Source organism: Cricetulus griseus (genome assembly GCF_003668045.3).
Source record: "Cricetulus griseus strain 17A/GY chromosome 1 unlocalized genomic scaffold, alternate assembly CriGri-PICRH-1.0 chr1_0, whole genome shotgun sequence".
Taxonomy (NCBI): Eukaryota; Metazoa; Chordata; class Mammalia; order Rodentia; family Cricetidae; genus Cricetulus; species Cricetulus griseus.
This window is the reverse complement of record NW_023276806.1, coordinates 74998970-75016908: the sequence shown is the minus strand read 5'-3', so window position 1 is coordinate 75016908 and position 17939 is coordinate 74998970. Positions and strand designations below refer to the sequence as shown.

The following is a 17939-nucleotide window of genomic DNA, read 5'->3' as shown; positions in this document are numbered from 1 at the left end:
CAGGTGAGAAGAGCTGGACAGAGGTCAGGATAATCCTAAGCATGGGAATGTGGAATCTCTCGTGGAGATATAATAATGCATCTGGGCTTCAGACACCAGTTGTGGCATTTTTATCATTTTTCATAACCTCTTTGGTAAAGAATTCCTTAGAAGATATGAAACTGTTGAAACGCTATTCTTTGGCATGATCAGGACTTTTGCTCAGTTTTTTTGTTTATTTTGATTGGTTGGTTTGGGGGGTTTTGTTTATTTTTGTTTGGTTTTTGGGGTATTGTTTTTAGAAGATCAATAAATGCAGTGCTGATTCTTGATAAGTATCTGCTAAATATAATACTTTACCCACAAAGCCCAATTCTTTACAAAATTCAAGGCAGGCAGGTCAGTTTTTAAAACCTACCACTGGGTTAGCAGCTCTGACCTAGGAGGCAGACTGACACACAAACTCACACTAAGAAATGTTTTTGATGTGTGTATCTGTACACTTTAATTCTATTACAGACTCACTTATACCCATATTCTTACATATATAGATGTAAATCAAACTGACTATTTTTAAGTTAAAAAACAAAGTTCTCTGACCCCCTGCCTGACTATTGTCATTAACTGATACACTATAAGCTGGAATCACTTGCCCCAGTAAAACAAATATATGACAATGAACCGTGTGACACAATGCCTGAAATCAGCAGCTCTACACAGCCTAACTAATTCTACCGCCAGCGGAGGCAGTCCATTCCAGATAAGGATGTGTTTAAGTGTGTTAGAGCTGGGGAGAAGGCTCAGTCAGTAAAGTGCGTGCCTCATCAGCATGAGGACTTGCACTGGATTATTCACATAGCAGATTCTGTAACTGCAGTGCTGGGGTGGAGGAGACAAGAGGACTGAAGCAAATCAGCCAGCCAGCAGAGACCCTGCCCCCAAATATAAGGTGGAAAGTGATGAGAAAGACAGCCAACCGTCACCCTCCGGCTTCCACATGCATGTATACTCATAAATACACACAGCCACACTACACCAAATAAAAGAAAAGCCCTCGTGGTTTCTCTTAGAGAAAGAAACATTAAGCAATGCATCTACATGTCATTTCACTTTCTGTTGCTGTTGTTTGACTAGGGGTCTCTCTATGTAGCTCTGACTGTCCTGGAACTCACAGACTGACCTTGAGAGATCCCCCTACCTCTGCTTCCCAAGTGCTGGAATACAGGCATGGCCAAGCTCACCCCCTGGCACGTTGCTTTACTTAATCTTTAAGTCAGTGATACTTCTCATGGGAAAGAGGTACACATGGCCATATGTTTCTTTCTGAAAGTCAATGAGGACAACTTTGAGATGGTCTGTGTTACTGCTTTCCTTGTTTCTCCTCGAGATCAGTCTTACCCTTCCAAGCTTTACACTTGCACTATTGTGACTTTCACCAATCCTAGGTAAATCTTACCTTCTCACACACACACACACACACACACACACACACACACCCTTTCCAAACCCTAGTCCCCACTTCTCTTTATATCTATATAGCTTTTGGGCACACTTAATAGCTAATAAAGCCACCCCTCTGCAACATAATTTGCTATTCCAATGCCATAGTCCACCCTTAATAAGGTATCACATGATTTTAACAAAGTTTTCTTTTTTATTTTATTTTAGAAGCACTCTTATTTACATATCCATCCCCCCATCCCCTCACCCTCCCATCCTCCCATGCTCCCCACCAACTCCCCAACCCTCTCCCCATCCACTCCCCAGAGATAGTGAGGCCCCTGGGGGTGGGGGTGGGGGGACCCATCAAAGTCCCCTCACATCATTTGGGGGAGAGCCCAAGCCCTCCTTCCCATATCTGGGCTGCAATAGTATCCCTCCATAGGGAATGGGCTCCCAAAGTCCATTTTGGGACTGGCTCCACTGTTAGAGGTCCCATAGACTGTCTTGGCCTCTTTGCTGGCACCCACATTCAGAGGGCTTGGTTCAGTCCAATGCTGTTTCCCCAGCTTTATGATTAGGGTCTCTGTCCTTTCACTAGGTCAGGTCAACAGTTTCTGTGGGTTTCTCCAGCACCGTCTTGACAAATTTGTTCTCTGTGAGTTCGAGGCCAGCCTAGAGAGAGTTCCAGCACAGCCTCCAAAGCCACAGAGAAACCCTGTTTCGAAAATACCAAACAAAAAAAAAAAAAGTACAGCTAACCTTATAGATCTTCATGCCTTCATGCAAAATCTAGAGCATTTAAATTTGTCTTCAATCTCTAGCACATAGGTTGAGAATCATGCATCCACTGTTTCACCCTCTTTCATTACTAAAAAGCTAGCAAGCTCTCAGAGCAATCCACTGATATCAGGTAGCGCTAGCATGCAGAAGAACGCCTGCAATTTCCAACTTAAGCACTGCATTGTTTGTTATATGACACATAATGACAATAGTGCTGCAGCCTCTCGGAACTGATTAGTTAAATGTCTTTTTTCTCCACTTACCCTCATTATGGCTGTCAGCTCTAATTTAAAATGTGATTACCAAGAGGACCATATCACAATTTTAGTTTTCTAAAGATCGTGGATGTTTGGTATGCGTGATGAAAAGCACTAATTATAAATGGGCACAGTCAACATGGCACAAATAAATGCTGTGCACACTCCTTCCTGCTAATGCTGCCGGAGACAAAATTCCCTGGCAGTCCTGGCTTTCCAGGTAAGTTCTGAGGTCTTTAAACTAGAGCTCTCACTGATGCCACCACTGCCGAAGTTCCTGGCACTTCTTCATCTGCACATTGCTCTCCTATTCCATGCAGAATAACTCCATTCTTTTGCTTTCACTAAAGCTACTACTGGCAATGCTTGGATGGCCCTCCCTCAATCCTACCTCTGTATGCCATCACTCATGTACTTTACTGTGTCTAGATTTTCTTTCTGAATACTTGCCAACAGTCTAATTCATAAATCAACTCAAAATTCACCTCCAAGAAGAGCTACCCTAGATTATGCCACAGGCATTAAAATATTTGAAGGGTTCTGCCTTCCACATGTTTTCTGTGTTGGTTTCCACTGCACTACCTACCTGTTCCATGACAAAAGACAGGTTTTTATATTTCATATACAATTCCTTCACCTTTCCAAACATGTACTAAGTTACATGACAGGCTTCCTTCATATACTACAAGATTGGTATGAGATCACTCTACAGCACACAATGCAAGTTTTCATTCAAGTTTGGGAGGGGGGCACAAAACATGAAAACATGCTTAAAAATCTGAGTTCCATCAAACATGATCTGAAATAAGACAGAATAACCAACATACATGAAACAAGCCCACAATCTTGGTGGTCCTTCACTAACAATATGGTGCCCATTATAAGCAGACTTAAGGCACCTAAACAGACTAACCTAGTAAATGAGATGCTAAGCACCATATACTGGAAGCCTCTGTGTGGTAGTTTGAATGCAACTGGCCTCCATAATCTCATATGGAGTGGCAATATTAAGTGTGGCTTTGTTGGGATGGGTATGGCCTTGTTGGAGGAAGGGTGCACTGTGGAGATGCACTTTGGGGTTTCCCATGCTCAGGATACTGCCCAGTGTGTCAGTTGACTTGATGCTGCCTACAAGATGTAGGATTCTCAGCTACTGTTCCAGGACGACATCTGCCTACACACCAACATACTCCCCACCATGATGTTAATGGACTGAACCTCTGAAACCAGCCACCCCAATTAAATGTTTTTCTTTGTAAGAGTTCCTGTGGTCATGGTGTCTCTTCATAGAAACAGAAACCCCAACTAAAACACTCTTGTTCCTAGCTTTCATTACAATCATTTTGGCACCTCCCAAGTTCTAAGGCTAATGACGTTAATGGGCTTCTTTTCTTCCATCAAGCTTACAACCTCTACCCTGACCACAGCATAAGCAGGAAAAGAAAGAGACTGTATACCAATGGCTCTGTTTTATAGAGGATATGACCTTAAAATATGTGTAAGTGAAGTCACTGTTCCAGCCATAGTTGTGCCCTGTTTCCTGCTCCCATTTTTTCCTCTGGGCACCAGCAGGATAGCCCACAGCACATCTACTACTTGGACAAGTACTTCGACGGGCACTCCAAGTACAGGCATGTCATGGTACCCAAAGATCTCTGAATAGTAACAAAAACTCATCTGATGTCTCAAGAGGAATGGAGGAGACTGGGTTTCCAACAGTATAGGATGAATTCATTACATGATTCATGAGCCAAAACCACATATCCTTCTCTCTTCAGATGACCTCTTCCAAAAGAACAACACATGTGAAGTACAGCTGAGATCACCTAATCTCTTTCAGATTTAATGTGTATGTAGGGGTAAGGTAGTATTCAGTTAATACTTGAAAAATATACAAATCTTTCATCCATACCTATGCAGGAGCTGTATTCTTCACAGCAACAGATCTCAGTTAAATGCAACCACAAGAAGGTTATTTGAAGTCGTTAAAGACAAACTTTCTTGTTTCTTTTCTGAATATAAGTGCCTGCTTTACTTTACCTGTTACTTTTGTTAAATAAAGTTTTTATGTTGCACTTATATCTATTATTGAAATTAATTTGACTTCTTGACCTTTTTAATAATTTTACCCCTGAAGAAAATAAACATACTTGAAAAAGAAAATTAAAAAAAGAAGAAGAAGATGTGTAAGTGAGAAGAACTGACTGAAAACTGGTTCATAAAAACTGGGTTGCTATTAGCATCTCCTCCTCGCCGAACCTCAGTGCTCTCTAGAGAGAGAACTACCCCTGCCCTGCAACCTTTATCACTGTGCCACTGCACTGACTCTTTCCCATTAAAAACCACCTCAGAACTATTCCTAAGGCAACATCACCCAAGGAAACAAACAGCTCGGGGAGAGCAAATGCCACCAGGTGCAACATGAAGGAACAGCCTATATATAGCTCTGGCCTGTCACTCAGTCTGAAAGACGGCTCCTTCATCCCATGAAAATACTGACTCACAAGCAGTTGACATGCAGCCAGAGAGAGAGTAACTTATGTCATCCTTTAGAATACTCCAAGTCCAATGTGCTCACAGAACAGGTCTGGACTGCAAGTCCTTGTTCTCTCAAAGCAGCAGCCTTTCTGAACACTGGGTTCCTTCCAGGAGTTGGGACAAGCTGTCACTTGACTGATGGTGGCTGGTAAGATGCCATCACAGGCTCCCCCTGTGCTCTAGAGCTTCGTCTACAAGTTTCATTTGAGCAGCAGATATCACATCATGATGATTGCAATGTTAAGGTCTCTAACTGGTGTCCTTCAATGTGCATGAACTCCAAATCACAATCATTACAGTAGGACTCATGGTCAAAACTTAAAGTTTACCCTTCACTACTACTGAACTAAATTGTGGAAAGTTACAGACACTGAAAATTATCAAAAGTAACCCTTTATAAAGATGTTTTAATGTTATGAAGCAATATTCACATATACACACATTCTTTAAGCAATGCAAACAAGATAGAAAATTATATGTAAAGACTTCTTATTCATGTGGACCACCCATACACACATAACCGCACATATTCACAAAGAGGTTTAGAATGGAAAACATTGCAACATTAAAGCATGCCCATCTTAGATGAGATTTCAAGGAACTGACTCCTTTTCTTTTGAAAATGTATATAGCTAGTTCATTTGTAGTTTCTTTTATACCAAAATCATAGAATTTTTCCGAATATGCTAGCGCTTAACTGGGGTTTTCCTGTACAAGTTTAGAAATGTAAGTCAGACATTCCAAGAGATGAAATGTCACATCCTGTTTGAAAAAGAGGGAAGAATTCCTAGAGTTACTTCTAGAGCCCACAAGCATTCTACCCTGACTCCTAGAAGGTGTAAATCCCTACATAACCGAGCAACCGTCTATACAATGCCACATGAAGGAGAACAGCAAAATCCAACGAGCTAACATAGCAGTGTTTTAAATGGCCCTTAGCAAATCGTGTCCAGTATAAAATTCTGGCTACTGGGATTTTTAAAATTCATTTTCTTGCCTTAGCATTACAATTACAGCACTACTGTGATAGCAATGCCAATGCCAGCCTCTTTATTATGACTATCACTACTATGAGAACAGCAAACAGGCTTCACACCTCCAATGGATCATTTTCTTAAAAGAGTAAGCTTGCCAGTCTGACCTTGGGAAGGAGAAGGCAAAGAAGCATGCACACCTCACTTTCTTTTACTTGCCCTTTAGCCTCCAGATCCACCCCACCCCTTTCTGTCACCTCACCCAGGCCAGCCTTAGTCTATAGCATAAAACCACCTATCTCTATGGTTTACTGGATCTGACTTTTTTTGGTTTGGGGGGTTTTTGTTTTGTTTTGTTTTGTTGTTGTTTTTTTCAAGACAGGGTTTCTCTGTGTAGCTTTGGAGCCTATCCTGGCACTCGCTCCGGAGACCAGGGTGGCCTCGAACTCACAGAGATCCCCCTGCCTCTGCCTCCAGAGTGCTGGGATTAAAGGCATGCACCACCAACGCCTGGCTGGATCTGACTTTTTAATGGTAAAAAAAGTTCACATCTGTAAAATAAATGTTTCAAGATTCGTTTATTGTTCATTTATATGAATGTGAATGCCTGTCTGTGTGAGAATGTGGAGAGCAGAGGAAGTCTTGAATGAATATGTAAAGAGTGGATGAAGTACTGAATGAATGTGTATGAATGACAGGAACCAATGCCTCAGACTCATGGAGAACAGGCAAAGCCTTTTGATCCAAGTAAAAGCAATTACAAACAATTGACCAGTGTGTGCAAAAATTAGCAACTGCAGCTTGCTCCTCACAAATGACTACAACCTGATGCTGCTCCCCTACAGTGACATCCTCCCAATACTAGCCAATGACCCGTTCCTGTGCTCTACATAATAAACACACTAAGGTGTCCAGGTTGTTGGGTGTATGTGTGTCCATGCTTTCTTTGTTCCCTGATCACCTTAGTCAAGCTTCCAGGACCAGGCCATGCAGGACACAGTGTGTACGTATGTGCACATGAGTACAGGTGCCCATCGATACCAGAAGAGGGTGTTGGATCACCTGGAGCTAGAGTTACAGGTGGCTGTGAACACTTAACATGGGTGCTGGAAATCGAACTTGGATCCTCTGAAAGAGAAGCAAGCATTCTCCCCAGTCTCTAAATTAAATTCTTAACATTACCCTCATCCTTTCAAAATAATTTAATCAGAATGCAAAGAAGTTAGGTGACAGAAAGATGAGATTATATTTGAACCAACTGAAATATTTAATAACATCAAATACTTGGTTAAAATCAAATAAAAGGCTACTTGTGATAAATTCATAATCAGAAAGAAGGACATCTCTCCTGAAACACAGTAGCTAAACTTAACACGGGTGGGCACGTTTTAGGAGATGAGTCTTTCTGGCCACATTTAATTGGACCAGAGGTGCGTACCTGCCCCAGCTGAGCCAATCATATTTTATCCTAAAGTATCCAAGGGAAACAGTCAAACAGCATAAGCCTTAGCAACACAAGGTCATAAATCAACAGTCAGCATACACACGCCAAAGCCATGGGGAGAAGAAGTACAAAGCCAATCTACAGACAGATGCAAAATCAAGAGGCCATATGGTCCTTAGAGGCAGTGAAGTCGAAGACAGTTCCTGGCTTCCTTTCTAGTCCCCTGTGATCTCAATGAACATTCTCAGCTGTCCTCGGATGTTTACATCACTGCTTCCCATAGGTTACAGTCTTCTTTACCAAAGTCAACCTGAAACTAATTTTATTTGCTATGAAGAAAAATGTCCCAAAACACAGCTGACATAGTCATTTAACAAGTTTTCATGTCACCAGCATGTTTTCACCCATCCCTTGCTAAGGAAAATAGAACAGTACTTACGACATAAAATAAGCATTTTAAACAAGAAAACAAAAAATGTATGTGTAACAACTCCAAAGTCCTGCTTTGCTTTGTATCAGTAGACTAATTCAGCAAAATAATTCAATTCTGCAGAAAGAGCTTCAAGATCATTGCATTGTATGTCCACACCATACCTGCTCCTTGGAAGAAACATGGATTCCTTAATGAACACGGAACCAGAAAGGAGTATGTACCAGCAGGTGCCAATATCATCCGGACTGGGGGAAAAAAAAGACAACAGAAATCAGATGATAATCCACAGCAAGAAAAATCAATATATATAGCAGCTGGTATAGCAATAGTGCTACTGCACACAGACTCACAAAACACACCAGCAGACAACATAATTGAAACACCATTACCAAAGTATCAGAGGTGTTCCTAAACACTATTATCAAAAAAAAAAAAGTTAAAAAATTAAAAAAACACTATTATCACCAAAACATAAGCTAAAGACACCAACTGGTTTAAATATTTTTAATTTTCCTTAGATCTATCAGCACTTGTTATCCCAGGTTTAATTATCCAGTCTTAATTTTCTGAGTAGGAAATACTTTCAATTGCTTCAATGAAACAAAAACCACAGACTTGCATGGAACTCAGTCCAGTTCCACCTTTCTCTGTCTACCTTTTTCTCACAGTTCTCCATCACACACAGTATTCTCTGAGTTTCTTCTCATGCATGAGTGCATGACTAGGTGGGTGCTTATTTATTCCCTCTTACCAAAAAAAAAAAAAAATGAGGGTGGCAGCATAATCTTGTGTACTTTTTTTCCTTGGTGGCAAGAATCTCTCCTGTGGGGAGACTCTACTGTAGAGATGTCTCTGTCTGACATAAGCCGCCCCCTAGTGGCGGTCATTTCAATTTAATCATACTCAATGTGAGGATTCGGGAAGACTTAAGTAATCCTGAATGCAAGCAGTATTTGTGAAGGTAACAATACTAACCATCATGTCTTCCTCAAAAGAAGGCAACTGTGCTGTTATTACCTTCTAGTTTGTGCCAAGTAAAAAGTCTACCCATTTACTGGGCTCAAAACTAGTTTCAACTTTTTCTGGTAACAAAAGATACAAGCTTTGGATTTAAAAAAAAAAAAAAGAGGGAAAAAAGAAAGGTTTGTAAAATATTCTAATCTGTCCTCACAACATTACTTTATCATGAACAGGTTGATAGAGAGAAATGAAATCTTATGTTTTAAGCTTTAAGAAATGCTTTTAATGATTTTACGTGACTGGGTCTTCCACCTGCATATATGCCCATGCACCACATGGATGGAGCCTGCTGCCTACAGAGGCCTGATGAGGGTGTTGAATCCCCTGGCCCTGGAGTCACAGGCAGTTGTGAGCTACCATGCGGATGCTGGAAACTGAACCCATGTCCTTTGGAAGCAACTGTCTTGTGTTGCAGTTGCTCACAGTCATTGTTTATGAGCCCACGGTGATGCACAGTATATCCTGGTGAGGAGTGGCGGCTCTTAACCACTGAGCCGTCTCTCCAGTCCCCAGGGAAATCAAATCTTAAAAATATAAAGACATTAAGGTTTATTGCTGTGCACATAGCCTTGCACAAGTTAGCAGGATCAAATGAATAATGACAACTGCATACAAATAACAATTATTCCATCTTTTAAAAGCATAACACATGACGCCAAGGTCTGTCATGACACAGAGAATGCAACTGTGATGGGCTTTTCAGTGACTTCACATCTGTCTCCTCTAAAGGCCAATTAATATAGACAAAATTAAGTGTGAAGTTTATCAACGAAGTCTTCCTGTCACCCATCATGAAACACACACACACCAACTGACAGGCAACCTGTGTTCAAAGTGGATAAAATACCTTGACAGCAAATATTCGGGTGCCATGAATACCCACTGATCACACTATAATTAAGTTTGACTCTTCCTATCAGGAAATCTATGGAACAGATTTAAGGGTATGAAAATAAGACAACGGGTCTCAATCACCATCACCAACTTGACTTTGTGTGACAGATGCTGTCCCAGTTTGGACAAGGATCCCTCAAAGGGCCATGTGTTGAAGGTTCTGTCCTGAGACAGGTGCTGCTGGGGTGATGAAATCATTAGTATTTGTGGCCTACAAAGAGGAAGGACATCAGGTCACTGGGGCTGTGTCCTTGAAGGAAGGAGCTGTGGAACTTGGTCTCTCCCTTTGGTTTCTTGCTGCCACAGAGGAAGCAGTTTTCTCAGCCACTACTCCTCACCAGGATACACTGTACCTCACCACAGGCCCATAGGCAGTGACTGTGAGGAACTGAGAGACAAAATGAGCCTCTTCTTGTTAATTATCTCTGCTTTGTTGCAATGATGGAACTCAAAGGCTTCAAATTGCAGTGTTCATTGCAGAGGAACTAATGGTAATAAAGATGAGCTGTTCTGCGGTGATATTTTGTTTATGATCTAACAAATAAAGCTTGTCTGAAGATCAGAGTGCAAAGCTAGCCACACTAGTCAGCCATAGAGGCCAGGTGGTGGAGGCACACACCTTTAATTCCAGCAACCATGCTAGTTAACTACAGAGGTCAGAAAGTGGTGGTACTTGTCTCCCCAGCACTGGGGAGACAGAGGCAGAAGGATCTCTGTGAGTTCAAAGCCACCATAGGCTGCATGAAATTGATCCAGTGTCAAAGATAAACAGAGCTCACACAAAGGTGAGTAACACTTGGAGTAACACTCTTTTAATCCCAGAACTAAGGAGGTGGAGAGAGGAATATAAGACAGGAGGAAACAGGAGCTCAGGGCAGTCTAGGCAGTCTGAAGCAGTCAGTCTGATGCAGTCTGAGGACAAGATGACCCCTTCAATCTGAGGTAGAGGTAAGAGCTAGTGGCTGGCTGCTTGCTTCCCCCCATGATAGCTGACTCCAAGTTTTTATTACTAAGACCTATTAGAACTCGTGCTACACTGTTCTCTTCCCAAGAGATGCCAGGACTAACCTGCAGAAGCCAGGTTTTCTGAGTAAGCACTTGGAGAGATCGTTCCATCAACAAGTGCTTACCGAGTAGACAAACATGACTTTTTTATTGTTGTACTGTCCCTCTTGCGATTCAAGGTTTCACTGTAGTAAACTCACATTAACTAGGAATATAAAATAGTGCATCCTATTTTAAAGATGTTCTGGAAAGTGTGAGCTAAAAACAAACCCTCCTTCCTTTTCTTCGTTTGCTGTCCTTCCTTTACAGAATGTGTTCACTTCCCACTGTGAAAATTCCCTGTTGCAAATGCCATGTCCAAAAATCTGTTTCTATTAGATCCTGCTGCTTCTCACAAACCACTACACCAGCCACTCTCAGTCTCCGATCTTACAGTCTTATGCCTAGGGCAGCTGTTACCAGAGGGTCTGACTTGTACATATGTGAAGTGAAAAGTTTGCCTTTTAAAATGAAACCGGAGTCGGGCGGTGGTGGCACACACCTTTAATCCCAGCAGCCACACTAGTTAGCCATAGAGGCCAGGATGTGGTGGTGCACACCTTTGATCCCAGCAATGGGGAGGCACAGGCAGGCAGATCTCTGAGTTCAAGACCAACCTGGTCAGATAGAGTTCCAGGACAGACTCTAAAGCTACACCGAGAAACCCTGTCTTGAAAAACCAAAAATTTTAAAAAATAAAATGAAACTGGAGTTGTAAGAGGAATGGAGTACCGCAGTATCAAGTATATAGTATCAAGCCACAAATGACGGTGCACACCAGGGGTTTACACAGAATCAGGCCGCATGTGGCAATGCATACAAAGAGGCTGAGGCAGAAGAGTCTAGGCCAGCTAAGTTACAAAGAGAAACATTGCCTCCATAGCTAAACAGACATACATACAAAATAAAACTGAGATCTCTCCTGCACACACTGGCAATGAATCTAGTTAACAGGAGACTGACAATGCCAGCAGGAGTAGCAGTAGTAACAATGATGTCACTGTTTTCAGGACTAACCCAGTTGCTCTTAAATTTCCAGATAAATTATTCAGGATGCTAATTTTCCAGATTATTAATCCCACTCAATTCTATCGTTTCTGATCATTTAATGGACAGTTGATTGAAGTAACTTTTAAACAAATATCCTAAATGATGGCTATAAACAGGGACTTCATCAAAGATCTAAGTAAGGCAAAAGAAACCTGGCCTTCTGTCAGTATTCACCCAATCAGACATGTGTGCATATTAAACACAATCAGTGTCATTTAAAATTTTTATTTTTCATTTTAAAATAATGAGCTTAGAGACATATTCAAGGGTTGTTGAAAAGACAAAGACTATTGTGAGAGAACCTTGCCTGACCATTTCTAAATAACTGCAAGCATGAATCAAGAGTGATGGGCAGACAAGAAAAACATGAAAATTAAAGAGAACCAAATAGCAAAGCTGTAAGCTACAAGTCTCTCAAATTTCAGCCAAATGCACATTCTGGGAAGACTCACAATTTACAGAAGGGTCTAAAGAAATAAGAACTACAGTGGTTCCAAAGCCACAGAGAAACCCTATTTCAAGAAACCAAAAAACAAAAAACAAAACAAAAAAGAACTACTAGGGTGGTCCCCGTACTTGGCTCCAACACATCCCATCCTGCATCGGACAAAATGGAAGCTAAAAAAGAAGGGAGGTTGACAAGACATTCTAAAAGGTTTCTGGTTTTGTTTGCCATAAACAGGTAGAGAAATAATAAGGCCCAGCAAAACAAAATGTAATCAGATCACAAAGGGATCATGACACCTTCCAGGATAATCAGACAGAAATCTATTTCAGACGACCTGTCTTACCTCATGCTCTGCCAAACTACAATAAGTCCATAATTGGAATGACATTACCTCATTCTCTACAGTGCCTTAACATAAGCCACAGTGTGTTAGCTGCTTCAAAGTCTGCTCCATCACAATTCTGCCACTCTGCTTTCGAGGCCAGCTGCTTATCCCACCCCCATTCCTACCCCTCGCCCCAGACCTCTGTGTATCTTATCAAGTGGCTGGGACCCTCTGAATGACCAAGCACCTATCCCATCCAATTTAACACTGATACAAGCCTCTCTGCTACTATCTCATTCTAAGCTTTATCTCTTCCTCTAACTACACTAGCATGGCTATGCTGACTCCTCTAGCTTGTGTAAGGCTAATTGTAAGGTTACACAAGCTAGAGTTATCTGAAAGGAGGGAACTTCAATAGAGAAAATGTCTCTGTAAAATCCAGCTGTAAGGCATTTTCTTAATTAGTGGCTGATGAGGGGAGGTCTAGCCCATTGTGGGTGGTACAATCCCTGGGCTGGTGGTCCTGGGTTCTACAAGAAAGCTGACTGAGCAGGCCATCAGGAGCAAGCCAGTAAGCAGCACCCCTCCATGGCTCTGCATCAGCTCCTGCCTCCAGATTCCTGCCCTGTTTGACTTCCTGTCCTGACTTCCCTCATGATGAATGGCAATGCTGAAGTGTAATCCTAATAAACCCTTTCCTCCCCAGCTGCTTTTTGGTCATGGTGCTTCAGCAAAGCAATAGAAAGCCTGACTAACAAACACATGGCCACCCCCACTGAGCAGAACTGTGTGCCTCACCTAGCAATCAATATCTAGTCAGTAATTGAGACCATGACACGCTTGTGTTATCACCACAGCTTTTTGACCAGACAGAATTCAATATCCTGATCAGACCACATGCAGGAAACTCAGAGTTGGTGGCCGCCTCTCTCCTGTTGGCCACATGATCCTAGTGAACTTAAGTAATAAGATTATAGATCAGTGGTTCTCACCCTGGGGGTCAAATGACCCTTTCATGGGGGTCATCTAAGACCAGGGAAAAACACAGCAAATTTACAGTTATGAAATAGCAATGAAATAATTTTATGGTTAGGGGTCACTACAACATGACGCACTGTATTAAAGGATCACAGCATTAGGAAAGTTTAGAACCACTGCTCTAGGTCCTCAATCTTGAAACCAGGCATCAAAGTTACAAAGTACTTCAGTTTTACACAACAGTTCACTTCTTTGCCGGCAGAGACTGAAATTCTTTTCACTACCTCTGTCCTGCCAGCTGACACTCACTTAACACAAAATCCTTTTTTCTACCTATACCTCAGGGTCTTTGAAAAAACCTGATGTTCCTGCTTTTGACAGTACCTTTTCTCTATTACACTTTGTTTTTTTATCACCATTCAAGTTCCTCTGAATGGCTCATGTGGCACAGTCACCAAGGTAGTGAAGTAATTACTCAATGTTTCCCCATTAGTGTCTCCAACTCATCATACATGCACTTTCTGATGCCTGGTTGCTGGTTAGACTTTCTGGGTTTTTTTTAAACAGGTCTCATTTTTAAAGTATTTCATTACATGCGTTTATTTATTATGGGAGGGCACCATGGTGCATGTATGGAGGTCAGAAGGCAACCTATAGAAACAGATTCTCTCCTTCGGTTATGTGGATCCCAGAGAATCACTCAGGTTTTCTCAGCTTAGGCAGCAGGTGCTTCCACTAACTAAACCACTTTGCAGGTCCTTTAGGTATGTTCTTAATGAACAGAACAATACGAAGCAATTCCTCATCAAAGGGTCTATGAGTCAAAGATGTGAGCTTGCATTTTTACAGTTATGTTCAAAGAACTTCTGAGCAATACCCTCCAGGTCCACATGGTGGCAGTATCTCCACATGACAGGGACCTTGCACACTGCTAGAGCAGGAAGCTATTGTAAGTGATCACACTGAGGGTACAGTCCTATTGACAGAATAATGCTAATTTTAAAAATAAAAAATAAAAAACTGATGAGGGTGAATCATTATCAAGCCAGAAAACAACTTCTGAAAAGTCACTGACCAGCTAATACAATGTGAAAATGTAAGGAGAGGCCGATCAGCAAGTTTGTCTAATGACAGTGAAGGTAACAATACACAGGCTGAGAGAGATGAGAGGAGCAGAAGTGGACTGTGAGAAGACGGCACTGAGGCTCACACAGCCTTCAGCTCAACACTGCCAGTCAGAGAAAGAGATGGGCTAGAATCACAGTAGCCAAAAAGAATCCAGAGCTCTCCCTGCATGGCACCAGCAAGAGGGATCCAAGAAGCACCTCTCTGTACTTCAGTGGGCGTTTAAACAGTTGGACCAGGAGACAGCAATCCCAGCCAGAGGGACTGAAAGTGAAGCCTGGGAGTGTGCCACATCTGAGGGTCAGAGGACGTAGGAACACAGACCATGTTCGCCCATCACCTGGTAGGTACCACTGTGACCCCATATCAGTGTGGGGGACACTAGAAAGCAAGCATGCACTGTGCTGCCCTGAATGTAAGGCCACAGCCACAAGCTTCTGGCACTAGGGAGAGCTGACAAAAATCTAAAGGGTCCTCGGCAAGTGGAGACAACAGCTACCCAAACCAGAAAAGCACCTGCTTCCTTGACTATCTGCTCCCTCGGTGATACCAGCCTAACAGAAAGCTCCACTGCCCAGGAACACTCGCTGAGGGATCCCCACAGGCAGGTCCTTAAAGAATTGAAGCAGGGAGCTTGCATTTTGCTCATCTCTACTGTAATTCTGGCCTTTTGACCAGCTTAGATTTGTACGCTCAAATACATGATTGTAAAAGGGAAAAAACTCCAGTCAGAGGTTTTCAAGATGGATAGCCCTGGAGGTTCTTCCAACCACACTTGCTACTGCTGGAGCTGGGCAGGGCTTCCTATGAACACACTGTTCCATGCTTTAGAAAGTTCTCTCCCTGGCTGCCTGCCAGCATGCAGATGGCTTTCCAGATACACAGTAATTTCAGTTTTGTTCACCATAGTATGTCTATTACTGTTTATCACAAAGTTTGATAACTGTGTTTCTTTTAATCCTTTGATAAGATTTTGAGCTATAAACTCAAAGACAAAAATTTCTATAAATTACTTTTATGTAGTTAATGAGACAGGCTAAAGCTCATTAGATAAAACTGCCGCCACACAGCAAAGCCAAACATCACTTCATTACATAGTCATTTATGGATTTCAGAAAGAACTCTAGTAAGAGTTAAAAAAAAAAAAAAAACTCTAGCATTTTACTTTTCATCTTCAGAATAGGTGTAAATGTCAATGCCCATGATGTGAAAACAAATAACATTTAAAAGGGAGAAGGTAATTCCTATTTCCCCAAAGTCCCAAACTGTAAGGAAATTACTTCACTTTCAAAAAGCTGGTGTAAAAAAAGGGAGTGACACACCTGTGTTTCCAGCACTCAAGAGGTTGTGGCAGTTGGATCACTACAAGTCAAACTTGACTTCCAGAACAGCTCAGGCTACAGACTGACAACTTGTCTCAAAAATGAATCAATCAATCTAACTAACCAAAAGAGCAGAGAAGCACCATTCAACAGGTTTGAAATCCAAAGCCATAACATCCAGGAGAGCTCAAAGAACTGAAGGTACTGAGATTTTCAGCCTTATGTTGAAAATACAGGGACAAAGTGAACATCAAGTGATAATTCATTTAAACAGCAGAGTGAACACATAAAGTGAGGAACTAACAAAGCCAGACATTCCATGGGCTCTTAATGCTGCCATTCTTAAGTTAACAGAATTCACTTGAAAATGAAACAGAGCATTGCACTAGGAGTTATGAAGTTACTCAATGAACATTATTTTAGACAAAGATGATATAAACTGCATATGCATTACAGTAAATCAAATCAATGACTCAACTACACTAAGAGCAGAAGGACACAGCCAAGAGCTTGAGGAACAATCAAATTTAAGCAAGCAGTCAAACATGAAAACTGACTTGGAAACTGCTAACGGTTAGTGATTCACACACTATAATTTCATCCTCACAAGAAACCTGTTCTCACCTGGAGTAATTGGGCTCTTAGAAAGGTTAAGGAGACCCCACATACACTGGGGGAGATCTAGCTCAAAGCCAATCCATCTCTGCACTAGCTTGTAGCATGCCCACTCACATGATCAGAATGCATATAAAGTAAGCCTCATCATTCTAGGAACATTAAAGACTGGCTTTTATTCACCTGGCAGTTTCATAGAAAACTGGAAACAAAAATACCTTCTATAAACATGCCAGTTTGCAGATAAATAGTCTCATCCATGCTAAGACTAATTATTCAAAGATACCATGATTTTTTTTCCAAATAAATTAAAACCTTACTTTAGTCACTTTGTTTGTATACACATAATCATGTGTTAAAATAAGTCTTGGACAGAGAAGATTATTTCAAAATAGCAGTTACATATCTCTGGGTAAGAAATGACAAGAAACAAAGCCTTTTTGCAAAAGAGGTAAAGCAACACAAATAGTAGATCAAGTGCTTATTTAGACTATTATGTAAAATAAAAGCTCAGCCACATCCAGAAAAGAAAAATTATATTATGCAATTACTGAAGAGGGAGAAGAGGGCAAATGAGAAATTTCTCCATGATGGGAGACCATGAGGCCGTGTACAATCTGTAAGCAAGCAGCAGACAGGGCTTCAGAGAATGGATTCTGTCATTCTGCACTAGAAAAGAGCCTCTCTTCCTGCTGGGGGCAGGTGGGAGACAGAGGGACGGAGGGAGGGAGGGAGGGGGGGCAGTTGTTGGGGAAGAGAAAGTAATGCCCGGGCCACGTGAGGAGGAGCAGCAGAGTCAGGACAGCAATGGGGAGGTATCTGCCCTATAACCAGAAAGCCAAGCCAAGCCAACACTGAAGGAGGCTGCTAAAAGCAGAGAACCCTCAGTGGAGTCTGCTAAACTGCCCATTAACAGAGGTAAATGAAAAGGCTTTTGCAAGACCTAATAGGCCTCAAAGCAGCTGTTTCGAAGATGAACAATTTCCTCTCCTGAAATAAAGAGATAAACCCTTAAAGTGCTATGAAAACTCTGTTAGAAACGAAAGCATTCAATCAGATCTGCATGTGGAAAAGGATCACTGAGGCACTGCTACATATATTGAGGGTAGTTGTCTCCAACAGCTGGTTTCCTGATACAATTAAACACTGTGAATGCAAATGATGAGGCTGGCCAGCCAGTTAGGAAAAGCCACAGCAGACTGGCACTAAGAACTCAGTCATAGTGCTGCATTATGAAAGCACCCAGAGAATTTCTCCACAAATTCCCACT

General features: G+C 41.7%; 1 protein-coding gene across 1 annotated transcript in view; it reads right to left on the bottom strand.

Moving 5' to 3' along the window:
- The window catches only part of Rapgef2 (Rap guanine nucleotide exchange factor 2), a 277830-nt gene that overhangs the window by 183678 nt on the left and 76213 nt on the right, over positions 1-17939 (bottom strand). The window contains exon 4 of the mRNA XM_035450739.1: positions 8010-8093. Coding sequence (XP_035306630.1) covers positions 8010-8093 — 84 coding nt within the window. The remainder of the gene's footprint in view (positions 1-8009; positions 8094-17939) is intronic.